Source organism: Schistocerca cancellata, chromosome 1 (genome assembly GCF_023864275.1).
Source record: "Schistocerca cancellata isolate TAMUIC-IGC-003103 chromosome 1, iqSchCanc2.1, whole genome shotgun sequence".
In the NCBI taxonomy this organism is placed as follows: Eukaryota; Metazoa; Arthropoda; class Insecta; order Orthoptera; family Acrididae; genus Schistocerca; species Schistocerca cancellata.
In genome coordinates, this window is record NC_064626.1 from 1,050,226,258 (window position 1) to 1,050,244,913 (window position 18,656).

General features: G+C 38.8%; 1 protein-coding gene across 1 annotated transcript in view; it reads right to left on the reverse strand.

Annotated features, from left to right (window-relative positions):
• LOC126090510 (replication factor C subunit 2) overlaps positions 1 to 18,656 on the reverse strand; it is a 46,493-nt gene that overhangs the window by 11,678 nt on the left and 16,159 nt on the right. Inside the window, exons 4-6 of the mRNA XM_049906992.1 lie at positions 2,462 to 2,657; positions 2,245 to 2,373; positions 980 to 1,060 (exon numbers count right to left, since the gene is read on the reverse strand). Of these exons, the coding sequence (XP_049762949.1) occupies positions 980 to 1,060; positions 2,245 to 2,373; positions 2,462 to 2,657 (406 nt within the window). The remainder of the gene's footprint in view (positions 1 to 979; positions 1,061 to 2,244; positions 2,374 to 2,461; positions 2,658 to 18,656) is intronic.

The following is an 18,656-nucleotide window of genomic DNA, read 5'->3' on the forward strand; positions in this document are numbered from 1 at the left end:
GATGTGCTGGGGCATCCAGAGCAAGGTTTGTCACTGGAATCTTCTCAGCCATCTTGGAAGAGCTTGTACCACTTGTAAACTTTTTTTTCTTTCTTACTTAGAGCAGACTCACCATATGCCACTGTCTACATTTCAAGTGTTTTAGAGCACTTGATTCCATTTTTCTTTGCTTCATTTTTTTTATAATAATCGAAAATCGGTGAGCACACTGAAACCCATCTAACCTTTCTATCTGTCAAAAACAAACAAAGTATGTGTACACTTGAAACTGTGAACATATGTTTGGGACAAGCATTGGGAAGGGGGAGGGTCGACAATTGAATGTACATTGCCCGCACATTCGAAGTCACCTTACTTTTTGAACAGTCCTTGTATGTGGTGAAAATGAGGATATTTTAAACAATCTCTGACAAACTAGTTCATCTGTATGCAATTCACTATGGAGCAGCATTTAGTAGGTAATTTTCAGTTTTCACATTTTGATGCAGAATTCACATTTATTGCAAATGAGAATTTTTCCTGACTATTTATGTGCCAATTTATTGCTCTATACCACTAAATTTTTATTTATTTGGCTATCTGTATACTACAAAGGACTTATCATCATCTTAGCATTTAACATTTGAGAAATGTTTACTCTTTTCTTCCAGCAGTTCTATCTTAAGTTGTCAGATTCAATGGTGACACATTTTCTGTACCACTGTCTAAGCCAAAATGCTGAAATAACAGCACACACTACTTTGCATGTGCTGGAACAACCCTTGGCTTTGTTGTGTAATACTTGTATAATTATATATAGACAGATCACTATGATGGACACAATTGTGAATCGACTAACTTTCTCTGTTTTGATAAATTTATGACCATCTTCATTTAAAACGTTAATAAAGCAGTCAGCTGCAATTTTACAGTCATTACTAACTTTCTAATAAATTTCAATATTTTAATTTGTCTTCAATGAAATAAAGTTTTAGCATACCTTGTACGCTTTCTCCACATTTCCATCCATGCAGTGCTGCAGCATTTCTTTAATAAGTAATGGATGTGGTTCATCACATACCTAAAAAAACATAATAATTTGTCAGAACATTAAGATCTCTACATTCTGGTGTCACCTCTAAATCAGTAGCAGTTTATATTTTTAGCATAGTTGTCTTGTGCAGCATAAATGACTGAAAATGCAATATAATGATTTGAAAATATCTCACCATAAACAAATTACCAAACAGAATACAGAGTAATCCTATAACCAAATCTGCTATAGTGTTGATATTACAGTGGAAACTCCAGGTAGGAATATCAACAATGTAGGGAAAGACAGATTGCTGCTTACCATAACGAAGACACATCATGTTCCAGAGAGGCACAATAGAAAAATACTCACATATAGCTTTCAGCCATAGTCTTCGTCCTTAAAATGCGCACGCGCGCAGGTCAAGTAACTTTTATTGAATGTTGCACTATACTTCAAAGTGACACAGATACAGTACAATATCTTTTGAACAATCTGTATAAACAATGGTTGGAACATTCTACTAAGCAACCAATTACTTGACAAGAGAAATCGCTTCTCGGTAGCAGAGCCATCGAAGAATAGCTGTGTGAATGTCATCATTGGAACCCCTCCCGAAGAAATTCTTTCAGGTTGGCGGAAAGATGGAAATCCCACACTGAAAGATGTTCCTTCCTCATTAGCATCACTGTCTGTGCAGCCTTGATCAAACTGTTGGCACCATTTCACTATGGCTGGCTGTGACATTCGGAATTTCACCATGAATCTAGGTGCATTTAGATGCTTTGCCCGCAAGAATCTTACTGTCCTGCACACTTCAGCTATGGAGTACATATCCAGTTGCCACACCAAATCACTTCCACACTTGTACAACAGCAGAACCATGCCTGCAGGAAATCCAAAACATGTGCTCTCTTCTGACAATAAGCTACTCCTGTAGGGTAATTGTCTTAGCATGGGATGACATGCAATTTACTTTCTCAAGCCCCTGCATATATCACATAAGGATCATGATAATAAGATAAGAGAGATTATGGTGTGCAGGGGCATATAGAGAATAATTATCCACTTACTCTGTATGTAAATGGAATAGGACACAAAACTGCTAGAATCAGTATGAAGTATTCTCTGTCACGCACTGTACAGTGGCTTGTGTGTGCGCGCACCTAAATACATATTTTGTACGAAAATACATTAATGACTCTGTAGTGAGAGTACAATAAAATACCTAACTTGAAAACATTTTCACTGCTGACATGTCCAAATCCATTAAATGTTGACTGCAAGTTGTTAAATGCTTGACGCATGTCTCCCTGTGCTGTGAACACAATTGCCTCCAGTCCATCATCTGTGTAGGAGACCTAGAAAAAACACACACACAAAAAGTACTATTCACATGTACAATTACTTAACAACAATCTCATGTAAATTGTGGAAGATGTTTCTTACCCCTTCCTTCTGGCAAACCTCAATAACTTTGGCAAGAATCTGAGCATCATTAAGTTTGCCAAATCGCAACACAGCACACCGAGACTGTATTGGTTCTATGATTTTTTCACTGTTGTTACATGCTAATGCAAATCGTGTTGTTTTACTGTACAACTCCATTGTACGCCTCAGAGCCTGCTGAGCACCTTCTGTCATACTGTAACAGAGGAAGTTACTACTTTTTAATGTTGAGTTGCCATGAACATCAGTCCCTCACTTTTTATGAATAATGTGCATATTATAAAATGATTCTACATTTTATGAAAGACTATTTTGTCTTGATTATATATAAACATTTTACCTTCCTGGTCTCTTTGCTTTTCGAAATACACCATAGTGCTAGCTTTCTATCCAGAGGAATGGGTGGTACTGTGAGGGACTATTCACTGTAGTAAACTTTTTATTTTTTAATCTAACATGAATGAAAATATTATACTCTAGACAAGTGACTCTTTTTAATGCTAAACAATGTTACTGTCTGCAGCAAATCACATGTGGTGATGAAGTTTTGGGAGAAGCTCTAAAACTTACTAGTATGTAGGGACTAATTCAAACACAGTATGGCAGTCAGGCATGTGGCTGGAATGCAAGATATTGATGGTTTACGTATTTAAGAAAGCAAAGTTAGTTGATGCCACCACTTTCTAAAGGTTAAAAAAAAGAAAAACATTTATACTGTGAAACACTTAATAATACTGTACAGTGGGTGCAGATTCTGTACTGAAAACACAAAATTAAAATTAATCTTTCTGTGAAATCATAGTTCAGTTATTGATATATATTTGCATTCCAGAAAGCTATCATACACTGGATAAAAAAAACTATTTGCACTGAGTGACACAGATCAAAGTTTGTGCCATGCTGATGGAGACGAGGCCAGATTTACTGGTTTGCATTATGAAACAAGATTCATTAACTTATAATTATAGTATTATAGTTACAACTGGGGAGGCACCTCCAACTTTTTGTCCATACGGAGCACAACAAAATTTTACTTACAGTTTAAGAAAGTGGATGCAAATATTTTAAAAAATTACAATTTACATAATTCAGACAGGCTGGTTTGGTGATGTGTTGGTGTGTCTAGGTCCAGATGGCACAGGTTGTGATGTAATGACTTGCATGTTGTGCTCAACATGTTCTGTCACTGGGTGGGTCAGCTTTGTTCTTGGTCACAGTTTCGCAGTGTGCATTCATTGGATGAGCACCTGGTTTGCGATGGTGCCCGTGTAAAACACTGTACAGAAGTTACAGCAGAGTTAGTGTATGTGATATGACTAATTCCACAGGTTGTCCTACATTCACATGTCAGAACTGGAAAAGTGCTGGGTGGGTGCATCGGCAGGCCTTTTACCCGAATCTTCCTTCTGGAATCTACCAATGTGGCCACATCTACACTCAACTCCTCAAAAAAATATCCTAACCTACACCATGTGATGAAAAGTATCCGGACATCTGGCTGAAAATGACGTACAAGTTCATGGTGCCCTTCATTGGTTATGCTGGAATTCAATATGGTGTTGGACCACCCTTGGCCTTGATGATAGCTTCCACTCTCACAGGCATACGTTAAACCAGGTGTTGGAAGGTTTCTTGGGGAATGGTAGCCCATTCTTCATGCAGGGTGTATACGTGGACAAGGAAAAAAAATTCCCGGATTTCCCGGTTAAAAATACACTTTCTCCCGGGTGAAAACATACTTTTTCCCTGTTAACCTTTGAATCATTATGGTTTTATACACGGGAGTATAATTTCCCAGTGCTTTATAAAACTAAACACAGGGGAAAAACGCGTTTTGGAAAGATCTTTGATGTGCAGCAACATGTACGCTGCATATTTTTGTATTACGACAGTATAAATTTGAGTTCCACCAAACACCGTATGTTACTTTCCGAAGCATTGAAATAGAGACTGTGATGCGCTTTTGTAAGCCAAGTGATTTCGCCAGCAGATAACAGCGGGTATCCACAGCTTAGGACACGTGATGTAGTCAGCCAATAGCAACATCACTGTTAAGTAGCGCAAACACACAAACAGAAAAAGTTAATGGTTTAAATTAATAGACATAGTGTTGCTACACGAAATGCAAAGCTTTCACATATAATATAGGCCTGTAAGATTAATACGCTGCAAGAGAAGCTAAGCTTTCACATACAATGTTGGTCTTTTATGTGCGTATTACAATTTAAAATATATCACATAAATATGATTGTAAAATTTTTAATAACGACTTAAATGTCTGATCTTCCGGGCTCAAAATTCATCTAAATGGCTAATCATCGATGAGTTGATTTTTAAATGAAAGTCAAACGCTCTGTGATTTAAGAAATTCATCGTACATTATCGCACGTAGCTCCGTTGTAACTGCCATAATGGTACTTTGATGGTAACGCTTTTCAAACCACCATTCGGAATATTTTCCCGCGACCTGACGATGTCGCAGGGAGCCCGTATGTTCGAACGTGTAAAACATCAAAAGATCGTACATTATGTCATAGAAGAAACAAGACATCAGAGGATACTCCAAGAGCATAGGAATTTCGAGACCCATACTAAAATGTGCACATTTAAAGTGCACATTTGTATGTCCATATTCCCAGTTAAGTAGGCCATGACCTGATATTAAGCTTTTCAATGTAGTTTTCGGGATGTAAATTTTCTTGGAGCACCAGTACTGTGTTATCTCATGTTTGGTTCTTTATTATGGCATAATGTCATACGTGCTAGAAGAGTCATTCCATGTCAAATCAACACACTTTAAATAAAAATTTTACCTCACCCTCTTAGATTTTGCTGAAAGTTGGTATATTTATAGTGGGTGCTGAAACTAAGAAAAATACCAAATTTCAATTTTTACTTCAAACCATTCCTGAAATATGGTCATGTAAACTTTTCAAAAACTGGGCAAAAATGTGTGAACGGACTTTTTTTAAACTGCCCTAGGAGCTGCCCTAATTGAGCTAGAGAACTGGGAAAGGTGTCATTTTGCAGCATTTTTCATGCTCTTTCCAATGATAGACCAAAAAACATAGCTTGTAATTAATAACCTTTTTCAAAATGGTAATTAATATTTTGGTTTAATTTTTTTTACAAAAAGTACATAATTGAAAATTTTCAAAATATTTCCATAACTACTTCATACTGTTGTAAATCACGTGGCAAAATATAAATGTGGGATGATGATGGGTTCATTGTTAAAAAAAATTATTCCAGACTCTTGTTTTTCACTAATGGCCCTAGTTTGACCAAACTGACCTTTAAGGTAGTACATCAGTGCTCTGCAACCCATCATCAGTTGATTGCAACATGGGAAACTGTGAATACTGCCCAGGAGAAACTGTCATATGTGAAATTTTAAAAGACTCTTTTTATGAAAAAAGTTCAGTTCCGACAGTGGATGTCAGCTGACCGATGTAATCTGGAAATTGTTCAGAAAAACTTCTGAAGAATTCATAGATTTATTTTGTAGTAAGATGTCTACTTTGATTCGGCACTACTTCATTGCCAAGCAACAACGAACATTCCTTAACTCCACAAGAGAAAACCTTATGGAATCTGAATTTGTTGTCATATGTGATTTTTCAGAAAATTATAGTATTGTTCTACAGGATGAAGCTCAGAGTTTCCACTGGACAAGACAACAGATTACCATTCGTCGTTTTGTTATATTATTACAAACAGGAAGACAAAATTGAGCATATGAGCTTTTTCATTGTTTCTGATTGCCTGGAGCACAATACAACTGCAGTTTACACCTTTCAAAATAAGCTAATTTCATATCTAACAAATTTCAAAAGATTCCAAAAAAAGATATACTATTATTCTGACGGTTCTGCCGCTCAGTATAAAAATAAGAAAAACGTCCTGAACCTTTGTCTTCATGAGGAAGACTTCAACATAAAAGCTGAGTGGCACTTTTCAGCCACAGCATGTGGGAAAGGGCCTTGTGATGGAGTAGGGGGTTCAATAAAGAGACTGCCAGCTTGTGCAAGTTTGCAAAGGCAATACCAAAATCAGATCCAAACTGCACGAGATCTATTTGAGTGGGCAGTAGATAATATCACAAATGTTGCTTTTGCATATTCCACTCAAGAAGACTACGCTGCTTCCGAAATATTCTTAAAAAAGCCGACTTGAAGAGGCATTGACAATCAAAGGAACACAGCAATTTCACGCTTTCATTCCCAACACTACATCAAAATTAATAGTCAAATACTTCTCAGGTGATATGCAGAGTTGGGAGAGGGAAGTAACTACATCACCAGACAAACTGAAGTTACAAGATGTATCAGGCTATGTCACCACTGTATATGGCAGAAACTGGTGGCTTGGGTACATTTTAGAAAAAAACGAAGAACTTGATGAAGTGAAAATAACTTTTCTTCATTCATGTGGACCAGCTACGTCATTCTCTTATCCTGCACATGCAGATGTCCTGTGGGTGTCAGTTGTGGCTGTTCTCACAAAAGTGAATCCATTTACTCCGACAGGGAGAACATACATTCTTAATGAAAGTGATGTAAACCAAACCCAGTCAGCTTTATTAAAATATAATATGTGAAGTTCCAAGACAATTTATTGGGAAACTGCTTTCAACTCAAAACTTAATTTTTGTCTCAGGTTAGTGTTAATGTATATTTTATAGAAAGTTGTTTCAAAATTATTGTTAGTACCTATTGTATTAAATTTAGCTATGTACCGATACCTGTTACTCAAAAACAAGCATTACGTATTTAATTTGTTTAATAGTTCCATTTCAAACATCATGGACCAGAACTGTTATGTAAATACTTGTACTTATTCACACTTTATTTCAGTTCGTAGTTAAATGCTCAATTTCTTGTTTTTGTTATATAGGTTAATATACTGTTCTGAAGTTGTATGAAATTAAAATTAGCAATAAACTTAATTATAAAATATGCTGATTAGTTTTGGTTTAATAAGGTGATGTTTTGATATTTCTAATACATTTTTTACTTACCTTTCAGTATATTTTAAAGAAATTACTGTTTCTTAAAGGTCAAAACAAGAGCCCGGAATAATTTTTTTTAACAATGAACCCATCATCATCCCACATTTATATTTTGCCACGTGATTTACAACAGTATGAAGTAGTTATGGAAATATTTTGAAAATTTTCAATTATGTACTTTTTGTAAAAAAATTAAATCAAAATATTAATTACCATTTTGAAAAAGGTTATTAATTACAAGCTATGTTTTTTTGTCTATCACTGGAAAGAGCATGAAACATGCTGCAAAATGACACCTTTCCCTGTTCTCTAGCTCAATTAGGGCAGCTCCTAGGGCAATTTAAAAAAAGTCCGTTCACACATTTTTGCCCAGTTTTTGAAAAGTTTACATGACCATATTTCAGGAATGGTTTGAGGTAAAAATTGAAATTTGGTATTTTTCTTAGTCTCAGTGCCCACTATAAGTATACCAACTTTCAAAAAATCTAAGAGGGTGAGGTAAAATAGGTGTGTTGATTTGACATGGAATGAATCAGAAGTTAAAAACGTGCACATGCAAGGCAATTAATGCTTGACTGTCAGAAAGGTGGAAATCAGAAATCTGTTTTGTTTTCATTTGATGTGAGAGCAGTAAACGAAGAGGAAACAGCAAAATCACTAAATGTAAACACGGGTGATGTGGAGACTACCCACTGTAATTCAGACCGCTCTGCGCATCAGCCCCGGATCTACGATATTTCCGAACTGGTGCAATACCCCGCCACTCCCTCGAGCGTTTGAGATAGGACGTCAAAAATTTTAAAAAATTGAATTTTCAAAAATACGTTCATTTTGTAGCACACATCTTTCTGAAGAGTCTGATGCATAAAACGTGTGTTCGAGGAAATGTAACACGTTATTTGGTCGTAAGTGTGCCAAAGGGCAGTGTCTCGCCTCCTCACACAGCATTCTTCTATCGCACGTAACTGTACTTTGCTCTGTGGAATTGAAACGTGTATATTTTGTAATGGATGCCATCAAACCATATTCAGGACAGTGGAAATTAAAATGTCCTGTGGTGCCACTCTTGCTTACAACTGGCCGATTTAACATCCTGTCCCTCTTCAGAAAATTTGCACTCTTTATTCCCTATCAGCTAACAACTTGCTGCTTTTTATGACATAAAATTAAATATAGGATACATAAACCCAGAAAGACATGAGACAAGCAAGACGATACACATTTCTTCAATCCTTAGCTCCTAGAATTTTTTCTCTCTCTAATATTGCTACAGCTTTACATGGCATGCTTTCCTTTCTGCGAAAGGATCTATTACCTCATCAAAGTTCGTCAAATGTTTTGCTAATGTGAAAAGTCGAAACGTCATTGTCTAATACTAAAAAAGCTGTTAATGCAAATAGGACCCAAGACTGGTGTGGTTTCCCGATCTGATTACGTCTATTTTGTCACACTCTGCTAGATACAACAAAATAGGCCTTTCTGATACTGCAAAAATTGTAATACACACCAAATAAACGAGACTGTTTTGGCACAAACGGTCTTTTTTGTAACGACAGAATGTAATTCACAAAGTACCAATATCAAATTACTTTTAGGCCTACTACAAGCAAAAAGCCTTACGTTAGGAAATAGTTTCACACTTCATTCACACGCTCCAGTTTCTCAATTATGAGATCGAAAAGTAGTAGTACGAAATTTTTATACAAACTTGGAATCGTCATATTGTTCCATAATTTATGTGATGTCCCCGTTTCTTCTCCTTCCTCGTTCTAACAAACAGTCTTGTTATCACTAATTCTGTAACTATTCCTGCCAATGTCAAAGCTTATTCGCAGGTTAACTCCACTAACTCCGCCAGAATCACCAGTTTAGTTATCCCGCGATTATTCTCTGGTTAGGTGTTGCTACATGTTCGTACAACACGTTTTCCGCGCTTCTTCCAGAATAGAATTTAAAGCGGCTGCTAGCCGGGTTGGTTGGTTGGTTTGGGGAAGGAGACCAGACAGTGAGGTCATGAGTCTCATCAGATTAGGGAAGGACGGGGGAAGGAAGTTGGCCGTGCCCTTTGAAAGGAACCATCCCGGCATTTGCCTGGAGCGATTTAGGGAAATCACGGAAAACCTAAATCAGGATGGCCGGACGCAGGATTGAACGTCGTCCTCCAGAATGCAAGACCAGTGTCTAACCACTGCGCCACCTCGCTCGGTGCTAGCCGGGGACTGTACAACTGGCCCTTACTAGTACAGCGATCTGGCCAAAAAATTTCTGTCAAAATTTCATTTTCTTAGATACACCAAGAAGGTAATACGTAATCTTTCTTACCTATTATTCGTTTATTTCCACCCTGTAGTCTGAATCCATGGATTTAGCTAGTAATTATAACAACGCTCATCATTCGCAAACCCAATCAACCACACAATCAGACAGTGGTTGGCATTCATCCGTTCGGCCTTACTCCGCTCAGCTTATCTAGCCCCTTTTGTCTGTAGGAAAGTTTGTTTCTACATGCGACAAGGGTTCCCCTGACAGAGGCATCATATACACTATGCACACATTCAAAAATCAACTTAAGATTCATTCACAAATCAACTTAGAATGTGTTCAAAAATGTTCAAAAACCGACAGGGATGCGTTTCACAGTCATATGAATAATCGATAGACTTATGTGCGCTGGATGCTAGTCGCTTTGTGAAACAAGGTTTTTCCCCCTCAATAGTATGAATTTGCCCCCCATCTCTCTCCTAGTTCAGGGCCTGCAGCGCATGCAAGAATATGGCAGCTTGGGCGCTTCAGTAGAATTTTTTCCGGTAGCATCTTGTTGCTTACTGGGACTGCTTACACAGCCAAACAGCCACATTCTGTAGCCAGAAGCAGGAGAAGGTACTACTCAACTGTGCATGCGCATGACCCCGTTCGTAACTGCTAAAACAAATCTAATGTAAACAGTTGTGACGTCGCACTCATCGGAGGCAATTTGTTGTTACGGAACATTGCAGTCTTCTGAAAGCCTTTGACACATTTTGCTGTTGGCAGCCGCACTGTGTTTTGTTGCTGTATATGGCGCATTTCCTTTGCAATTTCAGTTTTATTTTCGTTTTTTCTCTCGTTCATGTTTTATTGTTGCAGTATTATTCTGAAATAGCGGTATACAGTAATATCCTTTGTTAGAGTATCGGTTCTTGCCAGTAAAAATTACAAAAATTTAACTGAAAGCAAAAAACAATGAAAATTTCACGGAATTCTAAAAAATTCCCAGGTTTCTCCCGGATGAAAAAATTCCCGGGTTTTTCCCGGATCTCCTGGTTGTCCCGGGTCGTATACACCCTGTCATGGAGTGATGCACTGAGGAGAGGTATTGATGTAGATCGTGAGGCCTGGCATGAAGTTGGCGTTCCAAAACATCCCAAAGGCATTCTATAGGATTCAGGTCAGGACAATGTGCACGCCAGTCCATTACATGGATGTTATTGTCGTGTAACCACTCAGCCACATGCCGTGCATTATGAACAGGTACTCCAACGTGTTGAAAGATGCAATCACCATCCTTTAATTGCTCTTCAACAGTGGAAAGCAAGAAGGTGCTTAAAACCTCAATGTAGGCCTGTGCTGTGATAGTGCTACACAAAACAACAAAGGGTGCAACCCCCCTCCGTGAAAAAAAACGACCACACTGTAATACCACCGCCTCCAAATTTTGCTGTTGGCACTACACATGCTGGCAGATGACATTCACCGGCCATGTGCCATACCCACACCCTGCCATTGGATCACTACATTGTGTACCGTGATTCGTCACTCCACACATTTTTCCACTGTTCAATCATCCAATGTTTACACTCCTTACACCAAGTGCGGCGTCGTTTGGCATTTACCGGTGTGATTTGTGGCTTATGAGCAGCCGTTCCACTACAAAATCCAAGTTTTCTCACCTTCTGCCTGTCATAGTACTTGCAGTGGATCCTGATGCAGTTTTGAATTCCTGTGTGATGGTCTGGATAGGTGTCTGCCTATTACACATAACTACCCTCTTCAACAGACGAGGTCGGCATGTACCTTTTATACTGAATGTGTCCCTTCACATTCCCACTTCACTATCTCATCAAAAACAGTGGTCCTAGAGATGTTTAGGAGTGTGGAAATCTAACTTACAGACATATGAAACAAGTGACATCCAATCACCTGACCATGTTTGAAGTCCGTGAGTTCTACGGTGTGTCCCATTCTGCTCTCTCACAATGTATAATGACTACTGAGGTCACTGACATGGAGTACCTGGCAGTAGGTGGCAGCACAATGCACCTAATATGAAAAACTTATGTTTTTGGTGATGTCCAGATACTTTTGATCACATAGTGTAAGTTGGGACTCAAACCTGAAAACATGCCTTGTGCAAGCTGTCTCTCATGCCAATATATCTCAACCAATAAGAGGACTGTCCGAGAAAGTAAAGGATCCAAGACCCAGTCCAGCACAAAGTTTTAATCTGCCATAAAGTTTAAAAAACAGGACGTATTCCGCTGCAGAGTGGAAGATTCACTTAGGAAAATAAAAACATCGAGACAGTGATCCACATGTGTTTGGTTGTTCGCAACCCTTTTAATATATTGGTGTGTTATCTCTGCCCAGCAACAAACACTATTTTGTTATCATAATCATCAATTTTACATGACAGAAAGATGCCACAACAAATTCAACAGTCCATCATGTATCAAGACTACAGGTGACTACATCAGAATTCTGTAGTCCAGAAGCAAATACACTGTTCATAACCTTCTCCTCCTCTTGCCCCATTGGACCCTAAATCTCATTGACTACAATACTGTCACACTGTAACGACCCTCCAGTCAAAATCTGAAAGCAGGGATGCCAATGAAGTACAATACTTAGAACTGAAAGCACATTTACAACGAACACCATACCACAGCCAGAACAGAACTGATCTCCTGGACGGAGAGTACTGTTATTTACAAACTTCTGAAAGTCTAGAATGCTGCTATTTTCACATGCATAAAATTTTCCACACACACAAACGTAAGACATTTCAAGAATCTTTCAGAAATGATAAATATTCAATAACAAATAATTGCTGGTGATCAGGTTTGAGTTGGTGACCAAAAGTACATCAGCCAGCAATGCCAAACACTACCCTACATTGCATGCAACACAGTTCACAGCATTGCTCTGCCTCTTGGAGTGAAAGTGACATGCTGTTTGTAAGTTCTCATTAGAGCTGGCTACAGCACCCTGGATCTACATCTTCTCAACGGTCCTCTGCTGGCAGCACTGGCATGCCCACGCAGTCTGATAATGTTGTTACATCCTCTTCACTACGATGATGCGTGAAGGTAGTCCCTCCCATCGAAGCTTCCAGATCATCTAGAGGGTCTTCAGTTTTCTTGAACCTCCCATTGTTGATTTGGTCTCTGGACTGCAGTAGAGCTTCATACAGAGGACAGGGACAATGCTTCGATGCTTTTGTCTTCCTGATGGCAGATCATAATCCTCAACTTTGTAAGTGACATCCAACAAGCAACAAAGGATACAATACAGACAAAAGCAGTGCTTTAGTTATTTTTGGACTACTCACACTTTCTGCACAAGTGTAAAGAATCTGTACTAAATCTCCCTAGCTGTATCTCACTTGCCAGTGTTTGGAGTTATAATGCTACTGGCCTTGCTCCTGAGTGTCCAGGCTCAATATGCAAGCCAGCTGCCTTGCTTCTTCAGTCCTGGTGATGAAGTGTTTCACACAGTCAACCTGAGTATAATCTGGTTGAAATAGGAACAGTGTAACCATTATTGTTTTGGTCATGTGACTGTGGGGCAAAAAGATTAGTGTGAAGCCTGTAGAGTCTTTCTTCACTGTGTTGTATGCAAATGTCACGAAGGGCAATGTTGTATCCCAACCTCTGTTTGACATCAATGTACATCAACAGCATATCTGGAAGTGTCTCATCAGAAAGTTCTGTGAGGCAATTCATCTGTGTATGGTAAGCAGTTATCATCCTGTGGGTGATGACGCAACATGAAATTATCTCCGAAACCAGTCTCTACTGGAAACTTTTCCAATATCACAGATCATCACGTCTTGCACTGTGCTTCAAAATGACATCTTTTACATGGAGCAGCTTTTGGAGTTTCACCAACTGCCACAGTTTTAGTGACAGCATAGCTGGTAGGATAGTCAGCACAGACTATTATCCATCGATTTTTGTTTGTTGACTTCAGGAACCTCCCTAAGAGATTGATCCCAATTCAGTGGAAAGGTGCTGCTGCAGGTGGGTTTGATACTAGATGCTCCGGAGGTAGCTGCAGCATGTGCTTCCACAGTTGCCTTTCCTTATAGCGGCTCCCATAGTGTCTTCGTGAATCGGTAGAGACCTTGTCAGTGATACCTACATCTGATTTAGTCTAGTCTTCACGAATCCCATGAGACCAGTTGTTGTCACGTGGTGTAAATACTTCAGGATTGCTGGCTGCTAAGCTGGATGACTAGCTACCATTTCCACCCCATCGATTCACACTTCTTCTATAACGTTCCATTTATTAGTGGGAGCCGACTATGGTTGGTTCCTCATTCTTCAAGGATTCTATGGTTTTAAGCAATGCTGGATCATCACTCTGATCAGCAGCAATATCATTTAATCCACCAATGACTGATGTTTTGTCCACACCGCTCTGTTCCACCAAAGGATTCTTTAAAAGACAGTCAGCGTCCACTTTGTATACCACTGTGGCATCGTACTCTTGAAGCCTCAGTATCCATCCAGCCAGCAGACCTGGTGGATCCTTCAGGCTAGTCAGCCAGCATAGAGAATGGTGATCCATCACAACAGTTAACGGTTCGCCAAATAAATATAGTTGGAACTTGTTGATGGCCCAAAGAACCATAAGGCTCTCTTTTTCAGTTGAAGAGTAGTTCATCTCAGACTTTGAGAGAACTCTGGAAGCATAAGCTATCACCTTTTCAGCACTTTCCTGTGTTTGTACAAGAACTGCCCTTATCTCAAACCATTAGTATTGGTGTGAAGTTCTGCCTCACCATTCTTGCCATAAAATGCTAGAACTGGAGCAGATGTTAGCACCTCCTTAAGGGAAAGGAAGGCTCTCTTGCACCTCATTCCGTGAAAAGCTGGCAACTCCCTGCAGTACTTCTTGCAAGGGATGTACCTTAGTCCAGAAGTCATTTAAGAACCATCAGTAGTACAAGCATTTCCCTAGAAAACTTCTCATCACAAATGTGACAAGGAGTCGGAAAATATGTGACTGCTCTTATTTGCTCTGGGTTGGGATGGACTCCACCATCACTCACTACATGCCCCAAAATTGTTATTTCTTGAGTAAGAGAGAGGAGCTTTTTCAGATCCAGGCAAAAACCTGCAGTCTGAACACACATCAACATGGTTGTCAAAGAGGCTTAGATGTTCTTCGAATGTCTTCCAAAAGATAATGTCATCGAGATACCAAAGATATGTTGTCCACTTAAAAGTGTCTAAGCAGGTTGACCATCATATCTTTGATGGTGGCTGGTGAGTTACATAGTCCAAATAGCATAGCTTTGAACTCACAGAGGCCATCAGAAGTAATGAAAGGAATCTTTTCCCAGTCAACCTAATCGGTTTTGATTTACTAGTAATCTGTCTAAATGTCCATAGTTGAGAAATATTTTGCTCCTTTCAGGCAGTCTAAGGTGTCCAAGCAGTCCAAGGTGTCTTCAATGCATGGCAATGGATAGAAATTTTTTTGAGAATTTATTCATTTGTCAGTCAATGTAGAAATTCCATGTGCCATCCTTCTTTGTCACAAGGACCACAGCAGAGGCCAAAGGACTCTATAGAGATTCAATGATGTCACTTTGCAGCATCTTCTCCACTTCCTCCTGGATTAACCATTATTAAACGGGTAACAAACTATTTGAGCACTGATCCCCACTGTTGATACAATGTTTTACTATGGGCTGCTTAATCTGACTTTTCTCCATTCTACATCTCAAAGCATCTAAAAATAGACCATGAATGACTATCACATACTGACATCATTCCTTGATCAGGTCACTTCCCATTAGCAGTTAGATAGCATATAGTTAGCCAAGTCCATTCCTTATGGTGTGTTCAACTGGTGGTGGAATTGATGCCAAAGATTGATACACCTCTTCTTGAACATCCTCTATTAGCTCCTAACCTATGGAGTTGACGTTCACGGCCACTGTATTTTGTGTACTTGGTCCAACAGTTCAGGATGCAATAAAATGATGTACATCTTCTCTTACAACCTGGTTTATGAGGGAAGCGAAGCCACGATGGTCTTTCACAACTGCCATAGGGGTCACATTCGGTAGTCAATCATACCCCTTTCATCCAACTCCTCTGTTTCATTTCCTTCATGTTGGGTGAATTCTTCCGTTACTGCGACATCCTTTACCTAAAGAGATTGGTACATGCCTTCTGTGACTCCTTTAATCAGAAATGAGATTTTCTTCTGATTTACAATGTTGCGAAGGCCAAAACATTCTGTATGTATGACTTAGTTTGGGCCCTGTTCTTTGTCGCAGCTACTGAGCTCCTCTTCGTTGTTTTTGAACCACTGCTGGGCTGTCCTGTCCACATAAAAGTACAGATTTGCCAAACACATACTGTCATCTCACCTGTTGTATAAGGTGACTTGATCAAATCCTTTCAGCCATTTCGATGGGATCTGCCGAGCAACCTTGGAACACACTGACGGATGCCTGACATGCAGCTGGCTTGGAATCTATCCGTCTCCTGAATATATAGACCATGGGAATGATTAATGCTTGTATTCCGGTTCCTGTCCACATAGGCAATGATTTTTGTATTGCGTAGTTGGAGCCCTGGTGATATACTCGATTCAGACTGTCTAATAGTTCTAAATGATGACTCGTCAATGCAAATAGGAAGACCTAATGATTGTCCAACAGCAATATTTTTTAGGGCAGAACCACCTTCACTACTGGATCAGTGTGGTGTGTGGGAAGTGATGAAGGACACACTAAGTTCATATCAAAATTGCAATAAACACACACATCTATACAAAAGCTAACTACTCCAAAGATCACATCACTGTTGGTGGGATGATTTGTGTGTTTAAGTTCTAAAGGGGGGAGGCATCTTTCCTTCTCATCCCAACAGGAGTTATGTGCGACTTTTCTGAATTCTACGCCTTTTCCTAAACCTGACCAGCCCTTTTCCGCTGTCCCTCTCCCTTCCCCTTCAACTCTTCTGCCAAAAGAAGGGCAACTGGCTCCAAAAGTTTGAAAACTTTAACACCTTTTATGTGTGCCCTGCCGTCAATTGGTGAGTAGATCTTTTATCCAACAAATTACATTATATTTTCAAAAATTGATTATTTTCATTAAAGATATAAAAAGTCTAATTACATTAATTTCCTTAATATTATGAGAACACAAGCCAAAAGAAAGAAGATATTTTAGAAAAATGCTGACATCAGTAACAAAACACACTTAACCCTTATCTGCGAAGTAATTAGAAACACATAAAATGGGTATTGGGATTCTGCCATCTAATTAACTGTTAGAATCATTAATGTGTGTGACCATCCCACATGACGTATAAGGATGAAATGAAATATGGAAGGAATTATAGCATATTTATGCAAGGCTTTTCAGTGAAGGAACTCCAGATTGCATTATTTAAATGGAAAAGTACTGCACCTGTCTCAGCTCATAGTGACCAACAAATGTTGAGCCTTTGTTTGGTCTGAGTGACTAATTTTTTTTTTCCCTTTTTAATCTTCCTCAACCTATCCCTCTCTTCTCTACACGCAAAGCACCAGTAGCTTTTAAAACTGATATAGTTGTGTCCTTTTGTGTGCCTCTATGAACAGAACTGAGTTGTGCCTCCTGAAGGCCAGTACTGGCCAGAAATTCTGCCTTACAATTTTATAATACTCTTAAAAGATTATGACAATAGGTTTAGGTGACACCGAGAAACAGTGATAATCTCAACAAGCTTTAGGAAGTCAAGAGATCATGCTCTATTATTTACTCATTATTGTAACACCACACATTAAGATAGTTCCAGGCTGTATTGACCCTCTAGTGGCAGGTATCATCTTTACTGTCAAGAACAGAGTTCCATTTCTAGCAGAATATGTGAATGTGGTAAGACAATTACTGTTTATGATATATACCAGAGACATGGGCCAGGCAACATTTTCAGCTCCTTAAAGCTGTTTGCAGACAGTGATATTGTATACAGGAAGATCATGTTATTAGTAAATTCTTATGAAACTAAGGCTACTATAATGTGATCCACACTTGATGCAAAATTTCAAGCTGACCTTGAACATAAATGTAATGTGTGGAAAAAAAAACAAACATATCAGGTATCACCTCACTAGATGAATAGCGATCAGTCACAATCATCAAGCAAATAGGACTATATGTACAGAGCAATTAAAGAATAAACACACAAATCTAGCCATGAGGAAACCGGACACTGTCAGATAGCTTTATCAGAAGAATCCTAAGGTAGTGTAATTCACTAAGGAAGTCATCTTTTACAAAAGCATTGTTCTCAGGTGTTTTTTATCTATCTTTGGCCTTATCACTTGGGATTAATGGAACAGTGGGAACATTAGAAGACCTTAAAATCCATGGAGAAGAAATAAAAACTTTGAGGTTCACCGATGACATTGTAATTCTGTCAGAGACAGCAAAGGACTTGGAAGGGCAGTTGAACGGAATGGACAGTGTCTTTAAAGGAGGATATAAGATGAACATCAACAAAAGCAAAACGAGGATAATGGAATGTAGTCGAATTAAGTCGGGTGATGCTGAGGGAATTAGATTAGGAAATGAGACACTTAAAGTAGTAAAGGAGTTTTGCTATTTGGGGAGGAAAATAACTGATGATGGTCGAAGTAGAGAAGATATAAAATGCAGACTGGCAATGGCAAGGAAAGCATTTCTGAAGAAGAGAAATTTGTTAACATCGAGTATAGATTTAAGTGTCAGGAAGTCGTTTCTGAACGTATTTGTATGGAGTGTAGCCATGTATGGAAGTGAAACATAGACGATAAATAGTTTGGACAAGAAGAGAATAGAAGCTTTCGAAATGTGGTGCTACAGAAGAATGCTGAAGATTAGATTGGCAGATCACATAACTAATGATGAAGTACTGAATGAATAGAATTGGGGAGAAG